Below are 21886 nucleotides of genomic sequence, written 5' to 3' on the forward strand. Positions count from 1 at the left end.
ATTGCCCCAAGCAGCGAGGACGAAGAGGCAGCTCCTTCCAGTCTTTCCGGAGATAATGGACGAGGTGTCGGTCTCGTGGAGAGACCGCCCTTTCAGCAACAAGGCCCCAATCCAGGGTGCCTCCTCCCTGGACTGTGACGGTATGGAGAGGCTCGGCCTGCTCCGCATGCCGCCCATGGAACCGCTGGTGTTAGCCCACCTCCAACCGAGGCTGGCTCTGACACCAAGCAGGAACCGCACGCTACCGGTGAAGGCAGACCGGTTCCAGTCAGCGATGACAGAACGGGCCTATAAAGCCGCAGCGTTGTCCGCCAGGGCACTCAATGTCTCCTCACTGCTGACCGCGGAGCTCTGCGAGGACCTATCGAGCAAACCTGGGCCGGCCGTATGGGATGAGATCGCAGCGATCACGGACATTTGCCTCCGTGTGCAGCGCTGTGCAGTCCAGGCCACGGGCAAAGTCATGGGCATAATGGTGGTACAGGAGAGAGCCAGGTGGCTCAACCTGACCAACTTCCCAGACGGGGAAAAGGAGGATGTTCTTGACATGCCTATCATTCCCGAGGGTATTTTCAGCTCCGCTTTAGTCTCGATGCAGCGGAGGTCTGAGTCGAAAAAGAGGGAAGACGAGGCCCTCCACCTCTGTCTCCCCCGAAGGGTCCAGCCGCTACCTGCGACGGTCTCGCGGCAGTCCTTCGCCAAAGTTGCCTGACGTCCTGCCCGGTTCAAGATACCGAGGCAGCAGAGGCCACAGCCCGCCCCGAGTCCCCAGCCCAGGCAGGAGACGAGGACGAGCTGGCCGAGGAAATCTCCAGTTTCGGCAGCTGCTGTTCAGGCACAGCCGACTCAGATTTTCGATCACCAGTCGAGGAAGAAGAAGCGGGCGGCCTGACAGCCTCCTCTCCTCTCCTCGGTGACAGAGCTGGAAGTTCCCTGGTCCCCAGCTCCAGATGTGTTTTCGGGGTGCCACCAGGCCTCCATCTTCCCGCCGCCTCGAGTGATTTCGTAACGCCATCCTCAAGTTCGCGCCAGAAGGGAAACAGACTTAATACCAGAGACAGCGAGTTCTGCTATCTGCCTAAGTCACAAAAACACATGTCACAATTGTTGTTGTTTTCAAATAAACCATTTTTCACTGTCGCATCCAGGCTTCAAGCCGAGGGCGCAGTCCAAAAAAATGAAGAGAAAGACAATAAAAACAATAAATAGTCTGTCGCCTGGCTGATAATAGACGGGTCTGTGAAGGCACCACCGCCATGCGCATGCGCAGTGACGACTGGGGTTATAGAGCCGCTACCGTCACGCGCATGCGCAGTGCCGGCTGGGGTTGTGAAGGCACCACCGTCACGCGCATGCGCAGTCTCGGTGGGGATTGTCGAAATGGGGTACCATCGTGTTCAGACACTAGAGGGCCCCATAACACAACAAATAGAGACTCAGAGGGTAAGAGACGTGACATCTCCGCTGGCTCTAAGGAGCAAACAGTGGGAGATGCTCACAACGTCTGCTTGGGTTTTCAAGGCAGTAACACGGGGCTACAGACTCCAATTCGCTGTCAACCCCCCTCGCTTCTCGGGCGTTCTGTATTCACAAGCCCGAGGAGAGTCAGCCCACATTCTAGAAAGAGAGATTCTCTCACTTCTAGAAAAGAAGGCTATATCTATAATACCCGCCGAGCAGAGTCAGAGCGGCTTTTATTCCAAGTATTTCCTCGTTCCCAAACGGGGAGGGAACGGAAATCGGCCAATACTAGATTTGAGGGCTCTGAACAAATATCTAAAAAGATACAAATTCAGAATGCTCACTCACACATCTCTGCTGCGTCTCGTGCGACAAAACGACTGGTTTACATCAGTCGACCTGAAAGATGCGTATTTCCACATCCCAGTATATTATCCACACAGGAAATATCTGAGGTTCGCATTTCAGGGTGTCTGTTACGAATACAGAGTACTTCCCTTCGGTCTGTCTCTCAGTCCAAGAGTGTTTGTACGATGTACGGAAGCCGCGATAGCCCCGTTAAGACGACAGGGTGTTCGCCTGGCAACCTACCGAGACGACTGGCTGCTTCTCGCACAGTCGGAACAGGAGGCTATTACGCAGACAAATGTCCTTGTAAAGCACCTGCTCAACCTGGGTTTCATAATAAACACAGAAAAGAGCATGTTGTGCCCGGCACAGACTGTACTCTTCCTGGGTTTACACCTGAACTCGGTGCCCTTTACAGCCCGCTTGTCGGCGGAAAGAGTGAAAGCTTTCAGAGCTTGCCTCGCTCATTTCCAGCTGCGCAAACATGTTCTTTTCAGATCATGCCTGCGGTTACTGGGGCTCATGGCGTCAGCCATCCTGGTCGTACGACTGGGACGGATACACATGAGGGAGTTTCAGCGCTGGGTAGCCGCTCTAAAACTAAACCACGCGCGTCATGGCACGCGGAGAGTGATGGTTACTGTGAAATGCGTAATGGCACTGCGCCACTGGCTGCACCCGACTTTTCTGGTACGGGGCGTGCCTATGGGTGCTGTCCTTTCACGGAAGGTGGTCACCACAGACGCATGTCTGACAGGCTGGGGAGGTATTTACGAAGGTTGTCCGGTGAGGGGTCTCTGGAGCAGAGACCTCCAGCGGTCGCACATAAATTACCTGGAGCTTTTAGCGGTGTTCCTCACCCTAAAACGCTTTCTGCCTTTTCTCAGAGGACACCATGTCCTCGTGAGGACGGACAATACGACCACAATATCGTATATAAACCGACAAGGGGGTTTGCGCTCTCTCCAGTTACACATGCTGGCACGCAAACTGATCTTGTGGAGCTGCGGCCGTCTCCTCTCTCTGAGAGCGACGCACGTACCGGGTGTGATGAACCTCGGGGCAGACCTGCTGTCCAGAGGCGTACCACTATATGCAGACTGGACTCTACATCCAATGGTTGTGAGCCAGCTGTGGGTGCGTTATGGCCGAGCCGCGGTAGATCTGTTCGCATCAAAAGAAAATGCTCACTGTCAGCTTTTCTTTTCAATGCGCGATCAAAACGCACCATTAGGCGTGGACGCGCTCGCGCACATTTGGCCTCCGGTCCTCCTGTACGCTTTTCCACCCCTGGCGCTGATACACCCAACTCTGGCCAGAGTGAGGGAACGGCGACACACAATGATCCTGATAGCTCCGCACTGGCCTGCAATGTACTGGCTGGCGGAGATCTATCAGCTGCTGTGCGGTCAGCCGTGTCAGCTCCCCCTACGCAGAGACATACTGTCTCAGACGGGGGGGATGATCTTTCACCCCCACCCGGAGCGCATGGCCCTATGGGCCTGGCCCGTGATTGGTATAATCTGAATGCAGTGGGTCTCCCGCAGAAGGTGATAAACACTATTCAGAGTGCGAGAGCTTCCTCCACTAGGTCTCTTTATGACTGCAAGTGGAGGGTGTTCGAGGACTGGTGCCTTCAAAAAGGGCACACCTCTTTTCAATGCCCTGTGGGAGTGATTTTATCATTTCTACAGGACCTAATTGATAAACACAGAGCTTTCTCCACGATCAAAGTCTACCTGGCTGCTATTGCTGCATGCCATGTGGGTTTTGAGGGTAAGACGACCGGCCAGCATCCTCTGGTCTGCCGTTTTATGAAGGGAGCTTGCAGGCTCCTTCCTGTTTCCAGGTCACTGGTGCCCTTATGGGACTTGACAGTGGTTTTAGATGGGCTCACTCGAGCCCCATTTGAACCCCTGGAAGAAGCTGACATGAAGCACCTGTCAGTCAAAACAGTGCTGTTACTGGCCCTGGCATCCGCCAAGCGAGTCAGTGACATTCATGCGCTATCTGTACATCCTTCATGCACTCAGTTCGCCCGAGGGTTAACGAGAGTGTTGCTGAAGCCCAACCCTGCCTTTATACCTAAGGTGGTTCGTTCATGTACCCCCATTGACATTGAGGCATTTCCTCCGCCGCTGTGTCCCTCCGGGGAACAGCAGCCGAATTTGCTATGTCCAGTCCGTGCTTTACGCACTTATATGGACAGATCAAAAGAGTTTCGTCATAATGACCAACTCTTTGTGTCCTGGGCTAACCCTCAGAAGGGCAAGCCTGTTACTAAGCAACGACTCTCTCACTGGATTGTGGAGGCAATTGCTTTGGCTTACACGAGTCAGGGTCTGCAGGCACCTTCGGGTTTGCGTGCTCATTCGACTCGTGGTCTGGCTACATCCTGGGCTTTGTTCAAGGGTGTTTCCATCCAAGACATTTGTGCAGCAGCGAGCTGGTCCTCGCCGCTCACTTTTGTCCGCTTTTACAGATTAGACGTCTCTGCTCCCAGTGTGGCCAATGCAGTGCTGGGCCCCCTGCTGAGTTAGAGCTCTAACTGTTAAGTTCTGGTTGGGTTTGGTGATTTTCGAGATAAGCTCGTCTGGCAATACGGGAGCTACAATATCCCATAGTGAGACATCGAACGGAGTGTTACGAATGAGAACTATAGGTTACTTACGTAACCCCAGTTCTCAGAGTAACATGAAGTGAGATGTCTCACCAGACGGCCCTCCTTGCTATGGTGAAGCGAGAAGAGGTGCTTATTTTGAATGATGCATGCGGCGTAGCGCAAGCTACTTATAGGAGGTAGATTCCCTGACGCTGACGTCAAGATCACCAGCCAATCAGGATTGGCGTAATGAGATTGATGCTTCTGTTTGCTCCGCGATGAGGCGCATCCAATAGTGAGACATCTCACTTCATGTTACTCTGAGAACTGGGGTTACGTAAGTAACCTATAGTTCTCTACTGATACAAATAAACTCAATACCAAAAAGTTAGATCAAATAGAAGCAGTATCATCCCAGCAGTGTGTCGCCCTTTGATTAATTGTATCTTACGGCAATGGTAACATTAGTAACTCGCTTCTCTTACTGTGATGCGTTCATCTCTGTCATCTAAGTTGGAACCATCTCTCCTCCAGGAGATGGTGGGTTCAGGGTGCCCTCGGGGGGGTTGGCACTCCAGCACGGCCGGCTCACCCACTGCCACCATGACGTCCACCGGGTTCTGTCTGAAGTCATCGCGCAAAACTGGAAAACAAACAGAGAGGCAGAAAAGTCAATGGAGTGGAATTCAATGACGCCTGAGTATGATTTGACCATGAAATATTACAATATTGGGTCATATTATTGGTGCCTTCAAGGTTGTATTTATTGTGTCAACAAGAAGAGCTCTTTGACTGATGGATAGTGTGGTATTCACAGCTTTCAAAAGCACTGGGGTACAAAGTTGTGACATACAGTATGCTGTTTTTTCAATGTCAGAGCCCAGGGAATTGCTTTTTATTATTTATGTTCCATTTTTCTCTGTCACCTAGTCTATTTTAGTTCCTGGAATGAAAATGAAATGCACAAAACACAAAATGATCCCTACTTTTGTAATGGGAACAAGGGCATATTGTCAGTCACCTAGCAACGGTGACTTTAACCATTAAACAGCAGCATATTGCGTACTTGACTTCCTATGTCGAAAATATGACCTTACGAGTTCCATTTGAACGCAGCCGAATAAAGAGCTGTTTGCTAGCTCTGTCTATCATATTATCTTTTAAGGCACAATACCAATTCCTGCCGAAAAGACCTTCCATTTGATGAGTTATATATACAGTATACAGATATAATGTAAGATATCATGATGCATTGTATATAATATCACAAGGAGTCATCATGGGATTATTTCCTAACTCAAACAGGGACGAAGTCTATTGGGACAAGCTGCTGAGAAAGCTGTCTAAATGGCTGACAGTAAAACAAGAAGATACACTGCTGCAGAGCAATGCTGAAAGGTGAGATCCAGACGGCTCCACCAGCAGGCAGCGGAAAAGCTACCACAGCAATTTATCATCTTTCCTCAATGAGTAGCCTGCGCACAGAAACAGAGCTCGCCAGCCAGCTTGAAGCCGAACTGGAGACAAAGCAAACCCGCATCCACTCCATGAAGCAAAACAGAAGAGTGAGATTTCTGGTGGCCACAGGCAGCTCATTCCTGTCTCCACCATGGGCTGGATAGAAAGGTCTCTACTGCAAAGCCTCAAGCCGTAAACAGCATTAGGAGAAGCACGTTTCTGATGAGAGGCAAGGGATTCTAAAGATGTAAATGTGTCAAAACAAATCCACAGCAAAAAGGGTGTTCCTGAAGGGGTGGGAATGTAAAAAAGGGTTACAGTATATGACATGTCTGTACCTTTAAGAAATCTGGTTTATTCATTCCAAGTGTATTTGAAGTCTCTAAAAATCTGGGGTCTATGTATTGAACAAATTACAATTAAAACAAAGTGTATTGGACTGTTTAGTACTGTAGTGCATTGTGCTATCTACTAGGATTTCTCCTTTCTAGAGTTTGTTTTAGGCCTTCATCTGCATTATTTGGTTTTGGCTTCACAGGCTATACTAGACTCTACAGTCTATACCTTAAAAAAAACCTGGTATACTCTGTCCAATGCCTATCTTGAATTTCTACGATATGGGGACCATGTATTGAACATCTTAGGATAGATAGATGACAACAAAATATATTGGACTGTTCTGCACTGTATTGTATTGTATTGCATCGTGCTAATGGCTTGGATTCCAGTTTTCTAGACTATGTTTCTGGTCTTCATCAATGTCGCTGGGTCTTGGCTCTATTGACTCTGAATCAAAATGACTGACTTGATGGTGCATATTTTCCATGGCCAGTTAGTTGGTTTTATTATGTAATGTCTACTACTCTGTTTGTCTTCACGTGTTGTAAAATAACTATCTAACAGAGTTCTAACATGTAATATGAGACGTTTGTCAGCAAGAAAAAAGAAAGGCGTACATGATCAATTAAACTATTGTTTTGTTCTATACAACTGCTCCCTACGTGGTGAACAACATGTGCAAACATAGACGCCTGGCCTGTGCATGAGTGACTGCTGTTAAGCATTCCCAGTCTTAAATTACAGCGGGGGGCTTAGAACCTGAACAAGCCAAGGGAGTTTAGCCAACACAGAGAGAGAGCAGAACTGAGTCGAGCTGGGTTGGGGTGAAAAGACAGGAAACAATGAGGAAAAGGCATAATGGCTCCCAGATGGCGGCAAACTCTTTCACCTCTGGCTACGGATTTGTACATAACGCCTGACAAGCGGGCCTGAGACGCCTGATGGGCACCGAGGATATGGGAGAACAAATTGGGATGACCTTCTAATTGGAGGCATTGTGGCCCCCGCACTTCTTTGAGCTCCACTCTGCTCGCTGCTCTGCCCCTCTGATGCTCTGGGCAGGGCTGCAACTGGATGACTGCAGTTGACTGAGTCCTGATGGGAAACAGCTGTCTGAAAACCATCCCCCCCCCACCACCAACCCCCAACACCACCGTGTCACATGATAAAAGGCATTCCTCATGGGACGCAAAAACATGGTTGAGGCTACGCCAGGCAGGAAGAAAGTGAGACCATCACGATTGTGCGTACAGTGTGTGTGTGTGTGTGTGTGTGTGTGTGTGTGTGTGTGTGTGTGTGTGTGTGTATATGATTGATTGACTGATACTATCTCATAAGTTTAATGGAAATTGAGCTACACATCTGTTTTTACTATCGTGTGAGGTCCACATGTCTCTGTAGGATTTGAAGCCTGGACTATTTCCTCAAACCCCTTCGTTAAAAGATTTATTTCTAGTGATAACGCTGGAATTAGTGTAAGACATAAGGCAAAGGCAGATATGGGTTAAAAGCTTATGAAGGTTAGCAAAGAATTTTCTCATAAGCATGCATGTTTTAGTGTGTGTTTGAACAAGGAAGAGTTGGCCCGTTTGCGCATATTGTGCTGGGTAAGCACCTAGAAAATAATCTGGAACATGTGCTTGTAAAATGGACTGTTTATGTTCTCAGAAGGGAAAATGTCTCTGGTTATTAAGTTGTAATGAGAAATTATGCATGCTAGAGTAAAAATCATGTAAGCATACTTAAATTGTCCAGTTTCTCAACATTCTTGGGTTTCTTTCCTTGTCGTCCATTAGCACCACACAATTCAAATCCTTTCTGCTCATCATTGAACAAATCCTTACAAGATTTTCTCTAGGAGTGGTGTTGCTGACATTGCTAGGGTCAGGAGCGTTTGCAAAATATGAACATGAATAATGAGGTAAACGTGGGGTTGATGCATTAATGAAATATTTCAGGCTGATTAATGAAATGTAGACATCCTGTAATGACTGCCCTGATTTCAGGAATGTTAATCAAAATGATGTGGAGGAAAGATCACCACAAATGAAAGCCTCATTCTTACCTCTGCTATGCAAACAGATTCTTTTCTAAGAATTATTTGATTGCAGATGATTCATATTTCTCAAGTATCTCCAAAATTGCAACTAAAAATTCAGAATTTTGCTACTTCTATTTTATCTGTATTTTAAACCTGTAATATGTTCATTTTTCTAAGAAGGGTCTTTTCATAAAAACACTGAATAATGCAGTTCCCGCTCTGATACCTAGGGTTGGTAAAAATACTGAATCTAAATGTAACAGTTTTGTTTGTGCTGTGTACGTGTTATACAATAAAAAGAGGATAAACGGTAAGAATGTGAATTTTATGATAGCTTCTGGCAGCAAAAACCACAATGCTGGCACATGTGCAAAGGGGTTACGTCGTAATTAAAGGCCACTAAAACATACGCGCCAATACCTTGATTAAAATTACAGTTTTCTCCAGGTTTTAAATTGCTGGAAATATTGTTTATAATGTATGTAGGTATCAAATATATATCTCCCAGCTGGTCATTTTAATGTGCGAATATGAGTCATTAGAGACTTAAGGCTTTGTGGCCTTTCTTTTCGCTCCAATTATTCTCAAATCATACTTTTTTCACATCACAAGTTGCACCCACATGAATTTCACAGTTCTTTTTGTTAAGCCTATAGCATGTCGACTTTGGCTTCTGACAGTGAAACCCACCTCTACAGCTTCTGAAGCCTGCCCAGCTCGCCTGTTTAGCTGGAGCTTTACACCTCTCTCTGTCTTCTTTTCACCCTCCATCTGATCCCTCTAGATGAGAATCTCATAGCCCACTTCAAAGCATCTGCCCTTGGCCTCGCTACCCTGAATCTGACAGTGTCTGACTTGTTGTTAGTCCTCTGGAGCCTGAGCAGAAGCATGAAAGGCCTGCTGAAGCACAGCTTCAATAATCCTCTCTGCAGAGTCCAACTCCACCAAAAAGAAGCACAATCCAACCCCACAGAATACCATATCACACTGCATCACTGCATGAGATGGCCAAAGGCACCTTCTGTCATCGCAGTCCACAACAACTCTCCTTAGTGACTTCATTTTGTATTCAAAGTGTTTTTTTAAATACAGCACATCCAGCTGTACAACTGTTTTGGTACAACAATAACCCAAAGTCAACATCAACATTACTGCGTGGCACTGACGGTTTAATATCAGTTAAAGCTTTGCCAAAAGCAGCCCAGCAGCTGTGCAGGCTTCTACTTCCAGCTAGTTGAGGAAAACAATTAGCAATCAGCTCATACAAATGCCTTTTCAGAGGCAAGGGACAGATTTAAACTTTTAGGAAAAAAAAGAGTTTATCCACATCATTAGTTTGATGTGTTTTACGTTTTCTAAAAGAAGACGTAAAACACATCATCAGAAATGTAATTCGAGCAAATGAAAAAAGGGAACCTGTATTGGCGTGTAGGAACCTGCTGAGTACAATGGAACCACATTTTACAATCAGAAGGTCTGAGCTTGAAATGTATAATTAGCTGCCAATTATATAATACCTATATTATTTATTAAAGAAATTCACATTCTCAAAAGTATTTCAAATGCAGTAAAAGAGGCCTTAAAATGTCAAAATGTAATATATTCAGTCAGAGAAAGAGCTGGTTATTATTATACATATAATTATAGTTCTACTGTGTGGCACTCATATCCAGGCAGTTATAAGTATAACATAAGTACTGGCATTTATGACACTTTCACATTTCTGAATGTGGTTCTAAAACACTTAAGACCTTTGATTTTGTCAGATGAGGCATGCATATGGTATTGTCTTTGAAATGAGGGTTAAAGGAATAACAATTGTTCAAATCACTAGCACTCACCTGTCTGTGAACTATTTATGAAGATAAAGCCAGGAAATACTAGGAATTGCTAGGAAATACATATTTGAAATGTTTTATCCATACAAAACCAAAACGCATACAAATTACAAGGTGTGGTTTTAACGGGGACTATTTCTTAACTTGGAGCAGTTACTTTCTGGAGTCTGGCTGGTTGCTTAACAACCTTTCTAGGGACTCTAAGGATTCCCAAAAATGTTGAATTATTCCTTTAAGAAAAACAGAACTCTAATAAGATGGTATAACTGGAGTAAAATGAAGTAAACTTGACTACCACATCTTTATATATTTGAGCAGATCAATAACTAACAATTATGTGTTTACTTACAGTAATATATACTTACAGTAAAAAGGGAATATCATTTAACATTCTGTATTTCAATATTTAATCCATGCCATGCATTATTAATCAGTTATTTGAGTATCTAGTACACACTGGCTTCCTCTAAATGGTTTAATAGTGAGGGGAGAAAAAATATGTTATGAAGATTAAAGAAAGACATAAACCCTGTTTCATAAAATGATGGTCTCTGCAGTGTGAATAGTTTTCTTGTACTTCATCAGACCATGTGTAATATCTAAATTGTAAAATGGAAAAAAAGGCAGAGGCTGGAATCAGTTCTCTTGCGGGGCACTCTTGACCAATAACCCACTTAAACACATTATTCCAACAGTAAGTAGTTGTTAGTAAAACGTAAGTACTGACATTGATGACACAATATTTCCTAATGTGGTCCAGTGCTTGAACTCCTTCATTTCAGTTGAAACACAAAACAGCCTGTCAGGACCTTGAAACAAACTGATGGACCCAAATGCACGACCCAGAGACAAAGTCTTAAATGTAAAAAACAGTATCTTTAATTTCAAAGATCAGGAAATTCCTTTTAACAGAGTAGGTACTGGAATTAACTACAATTGCTGACAAGGAGGAAAAACTAAGCATAACAAAAAGAGAACTTAAGAAAGAAACTCAAGCCTACAAAATTAACAACAAAACCAAACCTGACATGAGTGAAAGCGATATTTTCTTAGCTGAGGCTTGGCACGACCATTCGGGGAAACAAACAAGACGAACTGACACAGGACAGGGGAGAGACAGGACTATTTAAACATGAGGTGAGTGGGAACAGGTGGAAACAATCAGGGGCGGGGCAGACGCTGATGATGGCGGGAAAAACACACAAGGGGAGGAAGAAAAAGGGTCTGAAATTAAAGACAAGAGGTAAGTAGAAAATAAAACAGGAAATGGAAAACGAGACATTACAATAAACACAGAGACTGACTAGAGATGAAGGATCTAAATAAACAGACATGACCAGACGTGAAAAAACATGAAAATGACAGACATAATACATAAACATAACTAACACATTTGACGAGACACAACCCAGCCTTCTTTACTAAAATAGCCTGGAACATAAACTTGAAAATATATAGATTTAATACCCAAGGCTAGCCTTACAAATACAGCTATCACCTAACCCCAACAGATATTAAATCCTTGACTTTTTCTCACAATATATCTCATGACCTTTCCCTACCTCTCTACTTCTATCCCACCCCCTCCCTCCCCCCTTTACCACCTCCTACTCGTTTTCTCCTCCTTGCTTTTAGAGCTGTAGTCTGGAGAGACAGGAAGCTGCAGGAGAAACAGCTGCTCCTCAGAAAAAAACAATATGCAAAGCTCATGTACTGAAGCTGGTCGGAAAAAAGGTCCAGCGGGCCGATACCATAATATGATAATATGAAATGCAACCAAGCAAATCCAATAAAAAAAGAAGGTCCTGCGCATGCAAATTAGACTCCATCCTTTAGCCCAGTCTCATAGCTACAACACACGAGACTTGTGGAGTACACACTTGTATCCAGAAGACACTGCTTATAAAGCAAACAAAGATCCTTGCCCGTCCTCCCTAAGCTCCCCTATTTGAATTTCATAAATCATAACTCACTAAGGTCCCAAAGCAAAGAGGGTTTTTTCGCATGCAGGGCCATAAATCTATCTTACGTTTGGAGAGCCAATTAACTCAACATAGGGGCTCACTTAGCGGGATAAAGCTCCTGGTTATAATATTTGTTGGGCCAAATAAGTACACTTTAATTTGTTCCTCCTGTGTATAGCTCTGGTCATGGCCATGGCAGTAGCTTCATACATACAGTATCTTTATGTGGGAGGTGTTTGGAATGCACAACCAAAAGTTGACTTGTGCTACCTGGACATTTTGTAGATTTAGTTTTACATTTATTTTGTATATGTCAGTTTTATCTCCCGTAAGCTTGTGACAATTTACAGACCCCCCTTTTTTTTCTCCCTTGAACACATTGCCAAAGACAAAAACAATTCTAACACACTCACTATTTTCACTGATGTCTCCCCAATACTATTTATTTGATTTGATTTCCCCCCCCCCCCAAAAAAGACTATTTCTTCTTTTGTTTTGTCCGCCATAATTCCACCCCGCAGTCATGATTTTATGAAACGATTTTTTACTCTTTTTTGGATGTAATTTTCTGCCTTTAGGAACCACTCAATCAAAAAAAGATGTAAGGACATGAGTTTTGTGGTGTTGTGAAGTGTATGGATCATGGGAGTTGTTGTTTCCAACGCTATTGTTGTCCCTGAGATAGATTGGATGTTTAGGAACTGTATTAACGGTACTGTATTAAACTGGTCTCTCTGATAACTCCAGATCCAGAATACCGATGACTAACATTAAGGATTTTAGTAATCTGTATTCTGGATCTGGAAATCTTGGCCCATATACATAATTCATGTTAAAATGCATGCCAAAAATGTGGCTTGAAATGCAATACTTGATGTATAACTATGTCAATTCATGGTAAACAATACTGACACTAAGCAAAGGGGATAAGTCCCCATTATGCCATTATGTTTGACAATTGTTTAAAGTGGACCTATCATGCTATATTTGAAACATATATTGTAGGGCCATACCTATATAAAGTATATAAATATAGTTTTTTTTTCAAAATACCAAACAGATCCTGCATTTTAGCAATGCCTCATTTCGCACTATTTGCTCTTTCCAGCCCTGTTTTTGCAAGGGGCTGATTCTGTGAGCTGCAACTGACCACGCTCCCCTGCAGGAGAGGGGGGAGTTGGCAGTTACTTTGGTATTAGGGCAGGGATATCTAGATACTTTCCAAGGTTTGACATCGATGTTTTCAAATCTGTAATCAAAAAGCTCCTCAAAAACACTATCGAAGCAGTTCCTGCCGTTGCTACGTTAGTTCAAACTGTAACAACGGACAATTTTTCTTAGCGGATGCATGTCAATTTAAATCAATACATAAAACTATTTTTTAAATCAATAAAATCATTTTCTAAATCCATAAAAGCATTTCAATTAATATTGGGAGTCATGTCGTTACTTTGTTGAGAATGTGGCCATGTAATAAGCCGGATAATGTGCAGCGACTTGGTCATTATGGGGAAAAGAACACCGACAGGCTGATCAGGAGCACGACGCGAAGCGGAGGGATCTAGATCGGCATGAAGGTGTTATTTACATATGATTATATAGAGTCATTATTCATTTGTTTTAAAGCAGGAGGCGCAAACGCTTGTCTCGGGGAGGGAGAAAAAGAGCCACAGCGGAGAATAAACAGAAGGGCAACCATGGCAACCATGCAAGGGAAGTCTTTTTCGCTGCTTTTGTGGCAGACTACAGCGCCACTTAGAGGCCTGGCATATGTAGTACAGCGTCTCCAGCGCTTTCAAGCAGCAATGGCCGGCCGTGGCCCAACCTCTCGTTCCCCTGATAGGTGGAGAATTGACCGATAGCCGTAGCGCCACCGTCCTGACGTCAGGACAGTGTTCAAATCTGGATCAGTCTGTATCAGATCCGTTGCAGCCCCTTTTTTTGAGATTTTGGTATGGAGGAAAATAGAGAGGATTGTGTTTTCTGACACTTGGTGAGTTCCCTGGAACACAGGGGACACTTATTCATGTATAAAAGATGTACAAAAGTGCATTTTGCATAATAGGTCACCTTTAAACATTTTGGATAATGTAAATGACCAGCTCAAGGAAAATAGAAAACATAGGTCATAAGAGTTACCTTTAAGTTTTGCTGTTGTTCACTATTAAAAACCACAATGACAACAGATGGGAAAGTCAGAATAAATGATGGTGCAATGGACATACACACAACCTATTAAGAGGCACTGGATTCTGACAGGGGGTTTATGGGTACAATGATGCCGTGGGAGTGTGTGTGTAAGGATGGATTCACCGGTTCATGAGTTCTCGGATGTTCTGACACTCTAATCCTGTTGATGTACGTGCAGAACATATCACTCGTGAGGAGAAGACATTAAAACCAGCTAAAAGGATTGTGTAACCTCAGTTTTAATCTCCTCTGCTCATCCTATAACTCTGTAAGAAGGAAGGCAGGAGACGGAGGGAAAAATCTGAGAAAAAGTAGAGGGCAGATACAGAGAGACGGACAGACATGAAGCCGATTAGGATAATTAGCGAAGTGGCAGAAGAGCTTGCTGGAACTGCTCTGATGGGGTTAGGTGAATCAAACACAAGTGCAAAGGTGGACTCACAGTTCCTGATGTTGCCTAAAATGGCTTGATTTCTCTCACTTGTCTCGTGAAAATAAAGCAAAAAACACTACCTTACTTGTCAGGATGATTGTAAGATGTATATTAGACTGATGCTCATGACAATACTTTATCAGATAAAACCATAATCATATACTGAATACTGAACAAATATAAAAACAGGTGTGCAGACATTAAATTGTTTTTGGTTTCAAGACTTAAGAACCTTGAAGGTTTTTTTGTGAGGGATTGAGAAGATACGATCTAGGCTGACAAGTTGTTACACATGTTCGGAGAAACACATGTTCTTCTGTTTATGGGAAACACACAGTGTTTTTATTGAAAACGTTCCCACACATAACTTATGCTAAGTTACTCTGGGGTGGACAACTTAAAGAAAGAGTGTTCCAAGATCTAACTTCAGATATTCATCCAATATTACATTACAGTGAGCACACTGGTGTGTATCAAACTTTCTCTTAGACACACTGATACCGAAGTGTATGGCTAAAGTATGGTACTAAATGTTAAATTGCCATGATTCAACACTACTGTTAACTATTGTACACTGATTTGTATGTTAGACTGGTGAAAACCGCAACGCTCAGATCAGATTTTGATTCCAAAATACATTTAAATAATAAAAGTAAGCTAAAAATGACTGCTGCAAAGCTAACAAATCTATTTGTAATCTCTATTGTATATGTGGCCCATGTCTATAAGGCATTTTAAACATACATCACTTGTTATTTGTTATAACTATATTATTGTACTTAAAGCAAACAATGAAATGTAGTGTTTTATAAGCAGCTAGTAATGGATTTATTTGCAAAGCACTGAATCACCACTCAGAGGTACTTATAATTACATTCGAATGCATTATCACAGTGATTATTATTCAATACAAAAGAAATGTAATGTTTATCAAGTATAGGAATTATATTACTCTATGTTTCAGAATATCAATATCAATTATTAAGAATCAAGTCATTATAAAATGCCTCATTATGTCTAGCAATGTTTTTAATAAAGCATTATAAGTATATATGAGTGAATATATTATATACAGAGATATAAGCAGATCATAAAGCATTCTTTTTAAATAAAGAATTAACCACTTTACAATGCTTGAATAACAACTCGGCTTTGATTAAGCGTGAAAGTTTCGTCATCGTAATGCAACATGCAACATTCAAAAATAGTTTTGAATACAGCACAATGTAACTACGTAATGCGGGTGTTTTCTGCCCCTGAACTGCACACACAACTTCTACTTCACCAAAAGCAGCCTTTGTGCTTCATGTAGAATTGCTGTTTAGTTTAAACTAACCAAAAATAATTGCTCTTCACTATTTCATTAGAGAGAGCTTCTATTTAGCTAAATTAATGAATATAAAGTAAATCAGACTCAAGATGGCAGCGAGGTCTGTTTAATTAGTAGACGCATTAGGGCAACTTCCTTAGGGCACACAATGCATGTGGAAGGACATGGTTCCCAAAAACAATAAAGCGCAGCGAAGGTGAACCTTTGTGTTTTATATACAGTCTCATATGTGCAGGGAACTGAGTGCTGTTTCAGCGTTCTGATACTGCTAGCCGTGATTAAATTATGCTGAAGTTTAAATAAAAATGTTATATGTGTGGGTAGTGTCTGCATTTGCCACCTGTTATTTTGTATAGCTGCTTTATTTGTAGACCATGAGCTCTTTAAGCCATCTGTATGAATTCATAAAGTCACCTCAGGTAAACAGTTCTAGCTGTAAACTCATCTAGGCCTGTCGCGACAATCGATAAATTGACTTATCATACGATAAATAAAAATGGACTCGATAACTTTTCTGAGCTCGATAAATTGCCGTTTACATAAGGATGTGACCAGCATTTTAGCCAGGCACGCTGTTGCTGCCTGCCACGCGCGCTGTGAGGGGCGGGGCTGACACACAGCCAGGTCAGGAGTCAGACAATCCACGTGCAGCAGTGTAGCATCCAAATTAATAATATAGCGACAAGCGGGAGACAACGTGTGACTTACTCGAGGGGAATTTAAAGTGAAATGTAATTTGTTACAAAACCTAACTACACATCTCCGGTGTGGCAGTATGTTGGATTCAAGACAAATGAACGAGGCCAACCTACGGATTTGAATGAGCCGGTATGTCACATTTGTTTAAAAAAGGTAGCGACAAAAGCAGGCAATAGGCCTACCACAAATCTTAAACTACACCTAAAACATAACCACCCCATTCCGTTTTCCCAGCTTGGAGCAAACACGGTAGCTGGAGATGGAGAGCCCCCACCTTCCCGACAGTTTGCAATTAAAGATGCATTTGCCCGACAATGCAAACATGTTGTTGTTCCTTGCTCGAAAACTTTGAAATATAGATTTGGATATGGCCTGTTGAGCAGGGACGGACTGGCCATTGGGAATACCGGGAGTTTTCCCGGTGGGCCGGTGTAGGTACCATATCTGCACGGCCTACCAGATCAGCACGGGGTCCGTTACGCTTACTAATGACGTCACACATTGGCTGTAGGTATACAGCCAATGCTGTAAATAAATAGATAGATGGATAGATATATAGATAGATAGATGGATAGATAGATGGATAGATAGATGGATAGATAGATAGAGAGAGCTCTGCTTTCCAGCCTGGGTCTATTTAATTTATTGTTTTGGTTGTGCATGATTTAATTAGTTTATTATAATTTAATTAATTTGTTTTATTTATTATATATAATTTATATATTTGAATATTATTTCACATTTCATTTGCAATGTTGATTGTTGAATAAAAAATTCTGTTTGAAAGGATGTACTTGAATGATTATTATTATTATTATTATTATTATTATATATTTTCATTATGTCAGTGGTCTAAAATGGTCTTATAACAGTGCCAACAATATTATCGTTTATCGCAATGATTTCCAGGAAAATGTATCGTCCAACAAAATTAATTATCGTGACAGGCCTAAACTCATCAAGCAATTCTGAAATGACCACAATCTCCAGGTGTATCCTTTATCCAGGCGAAAGAGCAAACGCCTGAGAATATTGGATGGAGAACACTAATGAGAGAAAAGCATGGGGATACAGGGAGGTGTATGACAGGGTGTTGACATTAGCCAGCTGAAATGGCTATACAGAGGAGGAAATACCTGGGGATCTGTACTAACAATACCTCCCCATGGGGAACTGACCTAGAGTCTTCTCCCATTGGACACGAGCATTGCTTTATTACCTCGCCAAGGAGGGTTTTTTTAGGCTCTGTTTGTTTGTCTGTCTGTCAGCAGTATTACTGAAAAACCGACTGTCCCAATTGTCATGAAACTTGGTGGAAGGGTGTAGGAGGAGCCAAGGAAGAAGCCATTGCATTTTGGAGCAGATCCCGATTCAGAATAGATCGTTCTCTTTTGTTAACATTGGAAGATGGCATTTGTACTGGATCTGGACTGGAAAATGTTATGTAAATTCCACAGTAAGTACAAATAAAAGAAGGAAAATTGGACAAAACAACGTGTTGTTTAAAAGGTCTGAGCAGTGCAGTGTCTAACAAACACATAAAAGTACATTTTGGAAATGGGAATGAGGAGCATGTGAACGATCTGAGTCGGAACAAAGACTTGGAAACAGATGTTAAGGTGTTCTTTATAAGGTTTTAAAAAACACATTTTCTTTTTAGCGTCAATGAGGTTCCCACATAAAGCCTAAAAGCTTAGGAACACACCGAAGTCAGAAAAAATACTTCATAATCTAGGAAAAGGGACTATGCAAGTAGCATGTGAATGCACCACTGATCTTGGCGGAAGTTCCAGGTACCTCAGCCAGCACGGTTTTCTGTTTTCTGATGGAAGGATTATGGGAGAAACGTTAGCCCGGTTTTCATGCAACTTCGTGGAACGGTCTAGATCGGGTCAAGGAAGAACCCATTACATGTTGGAGAAGATCCTGAATCTTTGGGCTTATGCAATAATTATATTTTTCTTTTGTCATTATTGCATTCATGTGGTGTTGTGTAGGGGGGGTGTAGCAAGGGAAAAGGAAGAACCAATTACAGTTGAGAGCGCTCTAAGGCCAGGTGGGAAGTTAATCATAGACTGGTTTGTGATTCAAATCAGATAACAACTTGAAAAACAACAGTGACATCTATAAACAACACCTGAACTCTTTAGACTGCACGAAAAGCAATGAGAATGGGAAATTGCACAAAACCAAATCAAGTCCTCTTCTTCTGAATAATGGAGAGAGCTGGAGGCAGTAGAAACGTGGCCCTTTTCTCTCCGGGGCAAGAGTCCTTTGCATGAAAGCGGAGAAAAGCCACACACACACACACACACACACACACACACACACACACACACACACACACACACACACACACACACACACACACACACACACACACACACACACACACACACACACACACACACACACACACACACACACACACACACACACACACACACACACACACACACACACACACACACACACACACACACACACACACACACACCACCCTTTAACCCTCTCATTAGTGTAATCCTGCATGAGAAGAGTAAATTGTCATGAATAAATCCACTTAGAAGCCAGTGAATGAAAGACTTTCAGTTTTAGATGGTTTGCATTACCATTTCAATAAGCGCGGCACACTGCAAAACGTTGGCAGTGTTTGACAGAGTAATTGGGCAACATTAACAAGTAGATAAAATATGGTTAGCGGAGGGAAGCGCGGACGTAAGTGTGTGTGTCAATAAAAAATATACCGAGCACATTAAAAAACACTGCAAGATTTTTCGACTAATAAGGCCAATGAATCGCCCTGAAGGAGTGAGATTAGTGAGAAAGACTTGCAGGCTTTGTTCGACAAAACAAAAGAACTGGCAAGCAGACAGCAGTCAGACCTTGAGACAAATGTATTCCAGTTATACCGGTCCACGGAAACCTTTGTTTGAGCAACATGACCTTAGAAATTGTGTTTGGAAGAAAATCTCCCTGGGCTAGGTTAAATAAGCACCTTCTACGAACTGTACACAAAAAGCAACGAGGGGGCAAACTCGGGGGTATGTGCAATTACACACTGCAGACAGAACATAAATCTGGAGCTTAGTGGGCTACTCTTTGTTTAAATGAAAATCCACCCTAATTCCTACCTGGCCTTTGTTTGTGAAAGATGATAAAGTGGGCAGAGGTAGAAATAATAAAAAAAAAAAACCCAGGAGAGATGCTTCGAGGGAGGAGCGCACTCGGGTCACAAAGAGAGGCAATCGTGGAGGAGGATGAGGAAGAGCTGGTGTTCTGGAGGGGGGCGATGTATGGTAACAAAGAGTAAAAGTGAGCAAGACAAAGACGTACAGCATGGGTAGACATGCAGACACAAAGAAACAAAGAGCTCCAGTGCAATGCTGAACGAGACTCAGACTTTGCTGTTTTACGGGTGCCAAAGTAGGTAACAAACACACATGTGCACACACTCACAGTTAGAGCTATTTTCCGCATCCTAATGTACCCCCAGGTGCCCCAGTCCTTCCCCTGTCATCAATCTGAGAGACAATTCTGGGCCCAGGAGAGAAAGAGGCTATGGTAGGTATATTACGCTCTGTGACAGAGAAAATAAATACAATTCAGATGGAGATACCAAGAATCATGGGCTGCCTTCCACAACAACAACAAAACTGGGACTATGGCATTATATTCCGAGGCATATTATGCTGATTGACGGGCATACAGTCTGCAGTGAGAAACACAACAGGGCACAACAGTGCCTTTATTCAACCAGGGGGAATTGCATTATCGTGACAGGGAAAGATGCTGACAGTGCAAGTGTAGATAGTGAAAATCACATGAGTCCAAGGCGCGAATAGGGGCTGCATTTGACACTGTCCAACACATTATTTTCTTCACAAATGATGGATGTGTGGAGAGATGCAGCCTAGAGGTATACAACCAAATTAATGAATGACTGGCTGATTTAGAGCCAATCGTGTCAGGTGTTTGACACTGATAATGATGTGAGCAGGCGGGGCACAGCACCCCATTGTCATGACTTCAGAGCCGGTGGTATAAAGGAACAGCAGATTTCTTGCATTCCGGTTAGCCTAGTCTCGTACAATTCCCCTAGAAACAAAACTGCATTGTCAATAACTATAAGAAGAGGGGGATGGGTGGGTCAAATCAAATACTTTTACCAAAGAGACTGGTGTGTGTTTCCAATGTGAAATCAAATATGACTTTTTAAAATGTACATCTGTAAACTATTACGTAACAAACATAATTATTTTAGGCCAAATGTTAACTTAAGTGTTCCCTTCAAGGGAGCCTCTCATCGTAATTGGGGTTTTCCCTTTCCTGTAGTGGGTTATTTAGGTTTTTGTGCATGTAAATGGTCTGCAATCCCAAAGAACCCTCCAGAGGGAGTTTCTCTCCCAGACACTCCCCCCCCCCTTCCTGAAATGCCTCAATAGGACTCAATTTTTTACTTCCGTAACATGTGAAATCACTACTTAACACTCTTTCTTCTATTTTCTAGCCCTTCAACACATACTGAGTAGGCTAAGGGGCGGGACATCTCTAAGAGGTTGACCAATCACAACAGAGCCGGCCAGCTAACCAATCAGAGCAGACTGGGCTCTGGTTTCAGACAGAGGGTGAAAAGAAGTGCTGCAGCACAGGCAGTATGAGAAAAATAAACTTTTTGAACATTAAAGTATGTAAACATGTCACAGTAGAGGCAAAACAATTATATTATGAAACTTCAAAATGAGCATAATAGGGCCCTTATCATAAAACCAAGTTGTTTTGTTGAGTTTGGTTTCCTTTCCATTTGGAACCAAGTGTTTAATAATGTGACATTATCATTATCATCCATGATAAAATACCCTTAGATGAAATTTAGAATGCAGTCTAGTTGTGTGGGAATGTCATTCTGTTGTATTTGTTATCCATTCTGTTGTATTTGTTATCCATAAATTAAATTCTAAACTAGGTGCAGACAAACAATACATTCACACCTTGATTAAATCAACTTCAGGGAGGTTTCAGACATGAAATAAGTGATCATAGACAAAGAGTTCTCATATTTGTTCTGTTACGTTTCTAGACCGCCGCACACAGTAGTCTTTGGCACTTAAAACCCCTTCAAGTCACAGAGACGCTAAAGACGAGTGATTTAGTGTCGGACCAGGAAGAGAAATCGAGTATAA

At 42.7% G+C, this 21886-nt stretch overlaps 1 protein-coding gene across 2 annotated transcripts in view; it reads right to left on the minus strand.

Moving 5' to 3' along the window:
* The window catches only part of LOC307020103 (roundabout homolog 1-like), a 166292-nt gene that overhangs the window by 38426 nt on the left and 105980 nt on the right, over positions 1-21886 (minus strand). For both annotated transcript variants that reach the window (XM_079651250.1, XM_079651251.1), the window contains one exon: positions 4897-5054. In XM_079651250.1, coding sequence (XP_079507376.1) covers positions 4897-5054 — 158 coding nt within the window. The remainder of the gene's footprint in view (positions 1-4896; positions 5055-21886) is intronic.

This window comes from Notothenia rossii, assembly GCF_949606895.1.
Source record: "Notothenia rossii genome assembly, chromosome: 9".
Lineage (NCBI taxonomy): Eukaryota > Metazoa > Chordata > Actinopteri > Perciformes > Nototheniidae > Notothenia > Notothenia rossii.